The sequence below is a fragment of the Telopea speciosissima genome, chromosome 2 (genome assembly GCF_018873765.1).
Source record: "Telopea speciosissima isolate NSW1024214 ecotype Mountain lineage chromosome 2, Tspe_v1, whole genome shotgun sequence".
NCBI classification, from domain to species: domain Eukaryota; kingdom Viridiplantae; phylum Streptophyta; class Magnoliopsida; order Proteales; family Proteaceae; genus Telopea; species Telopea speciosissima.
Window position 1 is genome coordinate 49,938,163 of NC_057917.1, and position 6,207 is coordinate 49,944,369.

The window sequence follows — 6,207 nt, forward strand, 5'->3', positions numbered from 1 at the left end:
CATGTATGGGTTCCTAACACCTTCCTAGCTTGTAAATTTGAATTTATCCATTGTTGAGTCAATCTTATCCTCCCCTAGAAGGAGAGTTATGGGTCATAGACTATTATCTAAGTGGTGACTCCTTCAGATGAAAAACAGAGTATCCTAATGATAGCTTTTGATAATGATATAATGATGAATTACATTCAAATTATTTTGAAAACCTTTTTATATCCTTAACTTAAAGAACATTTGGGAATAAGACAAGAGGGACAATTAAAAGGTGGCAAGTTCTAAATACACCTATATGTTACAAAGCATACACTAACTTTATTTTTATTCCTTACCCAAAAAAAAAAAAATCAATTTTTTTCCTTACCCAAAAAAAAATCAATTTTTATTCCAAAACCAAAATTCCATTTATTTCTCTCCATTTGTCTCTTCTATTTTTATGTTACTTTAATTTAGGGAAAATTGAGCTTGAGGCTAGTGCAGTAGAGCCTGCCCCCAGAAGGTTTTGAGTTGGAGACCTCTTCTTCCTCATCTAGTCTAGGATCCCCCCCCCTAACCCCATCAAAAATTGTTACAATAAGATTGTAACCTTACTTTTTTGCCCTTTAGTATAACAGAATTTTTTTTTTATTGAAGGTAAATCATGTCATTTCATATAAAAATACATTAAATACTTTATTAAATAACTTTCAACCTTTTGAAAATCCTTTTTCACCTTTGTATTAAATTTTCCCAATACTATATTAAATAACTTGTAAGAATATGACAAGTTGCACTCAAAAGAAGGTTACAACTACTTAGTTCACCATTTTGGTGACAACAAATTGTTCTCTTTAATTTATTTTAGTTTATTGTGGCTTTGACCTTAGCCTCATTCACATATGCCCTCTTGGTCTCCGTAACCAAGCTTAATTAGGAGTTTGATTTGGGACTTGTTAAGTTCTGTCTTAGTTAAGCAAATCCCCAGTTCCTTACAATGCCAATAATCATCTCAACCATTTAATACTAGATTTTCATCACTTTAATATAAATATATTACAACCTCCACACGCAAATAGATGCAGAGTGTGTCAGTAGGTGAAACCTAATTAGTTTATAAATTCTAGAACAGAGTGATCACAATTAGAATAATCTTCTTTGTTAATCACACTTTAACAGATTGACTTGGGAAGCTTCATGCAAATTGCACCACATTCACATGCAAATTGTTTTGTGCATCTAACTAAGTGCTTACAGTGATACTGGGTGGAGTACTCCAATTCATAAACTAGGGAAGTTGGACTTTTTATCTCTGGTTCACTAATGGTGAAGAGCTCAAGCTTTGTTATACTAAGATAGGATAAAGTAATAACAGATTATGGACCACTGCACGTGTGATCACTTTGACTTAATTGTGTTTCCACTCCATTTCCTTTCTTCATTACATCCAGACAGGCACCAATGTTAACAACAAATCATTTGAGGTTTGTTAGCTGGAACCCTCTGTAACAACTTTAATGCTCCCCTCATTAACAATTGCTAAAAAAAAAAACCCAAGTTTTGGATTATGTGAGGGAATAGAATGAACCAATTGAACTGCCTCAGTCTTTTAAAATTAATTATTTTATTAACTACTTGGATTTACATTAGAGATTTTAATTCATACATTATATATAATAAGTAAAAATAACAGGTTGGCTTCTCCATTATTCATGGAGACTATTGGCCTATTAGGAAAACACATGCAGATTACGTGTTATTTGACATGGGCTCGTAGTCAAAGAAATGAAATCTTGACTACAACGGCTCGTAGACAAAAAATTTAAAATCTAGAAGGGTTTTTCTAGAAAAGCGTTTGGCCGATGGGTTTTTCCAAGCTATATCAGCAATGAGCTAGCCATTGATGCATCTAGTAGATCTAGATTTCGTTTTTATAGGTAGCAATTGGAGCTTCCTAGTAATGGCATTGCACAAGGTGGAACCTCTTAATATGTTTTGTTTTTTGTATCCGTCTAGCGGTAGGGGTGTCAATTTCAGACCCGCATTGGCAGGTCCGACCAAGCCCGATCGGGAAAACCCAAGACCGACTGGGTCCGTTAAGTAAACGTATCGGGCTTGAGCCTAGCCCAATTAGCAGTCGGTCGTTCCCAGTACGAGGGTACAGCTTGATGGTCGCTCAACCAAGACCAACCGACTAATAGCCTGACCCAGTCTGACATGTTTACAGCCTGTTTATAGTCCATTTTGCTTAGCCCGATACGTTTAAAGCCTGTTTATGCCCTGATTATGGCCTATTTAGAGATAAATGTGTCATTAGCCCGTTTAACGGATTAAGGACCGGTACCCGACCAACTATATATAAATAGGACCATGCCCAACATATGAGGCCCGATTACTTAAATTGGCCGGTCATGGTGCGAGGTCCTAAAATGGGGAGGTTCAATTAGGCCCAAACGAAACCGATCCAACCCGACGGATTGACACCCCTACGTCTGGTTATGGCTAGACGTTAGATTTTATATTCTCCTTAGACGTTAGATTTTATATTCTCCTTCTTTCTTTTAATACAATCGAACCTTCTAACAAAACAAAAAAGAAGAGTATTTTGGAACCTATTGAAACTTAGGGGGGCATTGGTGAACCCAAAAGGGAAGTAAATTAATTATTCCATTTCTTTTTGCTATGAACCCGAGTAGCAGCAAAATTTTTTCTTTTTAAGTTTACTTATACGTCCATACAAACACTCTTCTTTGTCTATATAAGGACTTGAAGAAACTTTGAGAGAAACTCATTACTTCCAGGCTTCCAACTTCTTAAAATTTCATAACCCTGCTTTCCTTTCTAGCTATCTCATAGTAGTGGAACTATGGCTTGTTTTAGGCTCTTCACCTCTCTCTACTGCACCCTCCCTCTCCTTGCCCTTCTTCTAGTTCTCTTCTCCTCCTCTTCCTATACTTCACTAGCTATAGTTGATGAGTCTTCATTATCATCACCTGTTCCTAAAGACTCAATCTGCAAATCAACCCCATATCCTAACCATTGCAAATCAGTGCTTCCATCAAATAAGTCATCCAATGTATATGACTATGGTCGCTTCTCTGTCAGTGAGTCTCTATCATCAGCAAAGAAGTTCTTGCGTCTTGTAAACAAGTATCTTAGAGACAAAACCTTATCAGTAATGGCAGTTCGAGCCCTAGAAGATTGTCAGCTTCTTGCAGAGCTGAACATAGATTTCTTGTTAAATTCCTCCACAACAGTCAATTCAACACAAAACCTCGCCACCTTACAAGCAGATGATGTGCAAACACTTCTTAGTGCAATTCTAACTAACCAGCAAACTTGTTTAGATGGACTTCAAACAACTTCATCAGCTTGGAATGTGAAGGATGGTCTCTACACTCCTCTCTCTAATAACACTATGCTTTATAGTGTTTCTTTGGCACTCTTCACCAAAGGTTGGGTTCATAAACAGAAGAAAACACATCAAGGGAGGGAACTCATGATGTTCTCTAGAATGGGAATTGATCGAAATGGTCGATTTGGTTTGAGAATGAAGAATCATCACCGCGAGATCTATGAATCAATCAGTGGAAGGAAATTAGCTCAGCACACAACACAAAATCAAGTTAAAGTGAGAGATATGGTGGTGGTGAAGAAGGATGGGAGTGGAAATTTCACTACCATTCATGAAGCCCTTGCTGCAGCTCCCAACAATACTAATATCACTGATGGTTATTTCATGATTTATGTAGTCGCCGGCGTCTACGACGAATACGTAACTGTTGGGCAAAACAAATTGAATGTTATGATGGTTGGAGATGGTATCAGGAAGACTGTGATCACAGGCAATCGAAGTGTTGCTGATGGATGGACTACTTTCAATTCTGCAACCTTCAGTAAGTTTCATTTTATTCGTCCTTAATTTGACATTTCTATTGTGAATTTGTGATTGATTCTAATCAATATCTGTAGGGAAAATCTTGTTGTAATCAATCTTGGTTACAATAAGGTATTTTAAAAGATCATTTAATAGTGCATTTAATGCATGGATAAAATTGGGTTTTCAAAGTGGAAGGGCATTAAATGACTTTCAATTTTTTAAAATCTCTTTTCACCTATGTATTAAATAACTTTTGAAAATAAACCATCGGACAAAAAAGTAAGATTATAACTTGTTCGGATTTTTTCATTGATACTCCCTCAAAGTGTCAAACAATTTGTAACTGTACTTTTTTTTACACCATTGTAGTTTATGACACAATTTTTTTTCCAATGAGGATAATAATGTCATTTCATATTTTACCCAAAAAATGTGCATGACAATGATACCTTCTGATAATGACAATGATATATCTTTCAACTTATTTTTTGAAAACTCTTTTATACCTCTTAAACAAGGTTTGAGGTATTGAATCGCCCAATACAGCCGATATTGCACAGTTTTGAAGATGATTACTAATACTAATACTTGGCTGATACCATATTGGTGAAACGGTATGGACAAAGGGTAAAATAGTAAAAAAATTCTTATTTTTATGGAGAAACAAAGGTAAACTTATCCAATATGGCCGATCCATGCCAATATTATATCGATATTGTGTCGGCTTTGAAGGTGATCGATATCCGATCCGATACCATGCACTAAAACCATAGTCTTAATTAAAAGACTTTTGGTAATAAGACTAGAAACAAATAAAAAAAACCAAGTGTCTTCTAAATACACCTATAGATGTGTCATTTAGCTAGACACTCCCTAGCTAATTTTTTATTTCACCAACTTGGTGACAACAAGATGCACCCATATCTATAATATATTTTATCCAAGGTTCTCAAATTTAATGAAAGTTTTTTATGCTGCAGTTGTACTTGGGCAAAGATTTGTTGCAGTTAATATGACATTCCGAAACACTGCCGGAGCAAATAAGAGTCAGGCGGTGGCGGTTCGGAACAGTGCCGATCTGTCGACATTTTACAAATGTAGCTTTGAAGCATATCAGGATACCTTATATGCACATTCCCTCAGACAATTCTATAGCAAATGTGATATATATGGAACTATAGATTTCATATTTGGTAATGCAGCTGCAGTTTTCCAAAGTTGTGATATCTATGCAAGACTACCACTGCAACAACAATATAATACAATCACTGCTCAAGGTAGAACAGATCCAAATCAGAATACTGGAACTTCTCTTCATGGTTGCAAGATTAGATCAACCGTGCAATTGGCTTCTAGTAATCGAACTGTTATGACATTCTTGGGTAGACCATGGAGACCATATTCAAGAACTGTTATTATGCAATCTTTTATTGATGGATTGGTAGATCCTGCTGGTTGGATTGATTGGGGTGGTAATACAACAGATTTGAGTAGTTTATATTATGCAGAGTTTAATAATACAGGAACAGGAGCAGTGACTACAAATAGAGTTCAATGGCCTGGTTACCATTTGATTAATGCTACAGATGCTTCCAACTTCACTGTCTCTGGTTTTCTGTTAGGGGATCGCTGGTTAAATGGAACTGGAGTTCCTTATACTGCTGGCTTTTTAAAAACTTTACCTTCTCTTTCTTAGTTTTCTTTATTTTTTTTTTTTATGACTAATTATTGATTAAATAGAATGTAATTGTATTGCTTGAGGATTTTTTTTTTAATTCATTTATTTATCTTTTTGGAAATTAATAAACTATTCCAGTTGTTAGTGTTTAAGTTGGAATTGAATTGAACTTTAATGGATTAATTTAGAGTCACAGACTTGAGAGTGGTATTGTTTGATTTAATTCATCTCCCGGCCTCCATCCCAGCCCTAAACCTTACTTTCATTTGAAGGATTTTATTTATTTATTTATTATTTTATTGGGAGAAAGAATGTTACCTCGTCGCATGTGGTGCGTGCCCCTGTGCCAGACATAGGGCCTCACGAAATGACCGTCGCATCCCCCTGAAATGGCCAAAATTCCTGAGGACACGCCGATCATTTCACGCAACTCTATGTCTTGACCAGGGGCCACACATGGCATGCGACCAAGTAGCATTCTCATTCCCTATTTTATTTTAGGAAAAAAGAGCGTTGCTGATCGTGTGGCTCCTGCACCTAGACATAGGAGCAAGTGAAATTACAACCCTGACCTTCTTGAAATAAAAAAAAAATCTCATCTGTGTTTATGCTCTTATGTGCATTCTCATTGGCCCCCATCCTGGTGAAGGGGTTACACAACCACACAGCGATCTCTTGC

The 6,207-nt window shown here is 36.3% G+C and overlaps 1 protein-coding gene across 1 annotated transcript; it reads left to right on the forward strand.

The window, feature by feature from the left end:
• Positions 1–2,836: 2,836 nt before the first annotated feature.
• Positions 2,837–5,546, forward strand: LOC122650816 (probable pectinesterase/pectinesterase inhibitor 41). Its single transcript, XM_043844191.1, has 2 exons — positions 2,837–3,866; positions 4,831–5,546. The coding sequence occupies exons 1-2, from the start codon at positions 2,837–2,839 to the stop codon at positions 5,544–5,546; spliced, it is 1,746 nt and encodes a 581-aa protein (XP_043700126.1).
• The last annotated feature ends 661 nt before the right edge of the window (positions 5,547–6,207 follow it).

Bases quoted from the DNA above. Each gene is read 5' to 3' on its own strand.
- LOC122650816 (XM_043844191.1), top strand. From the start codon at position 2,837: ATGGCTTGTTTTAGGCTCTTCACCTCTCTCTACTGCACCCTCCCTCTC. The intron at 3,867-4,830 runs GTAAGTTTCATT...TTTATGCTGCAG, and splicing joins TTTCAATTCTGCAACCTTCA to TTGTACTTGGGCAAAGATTT.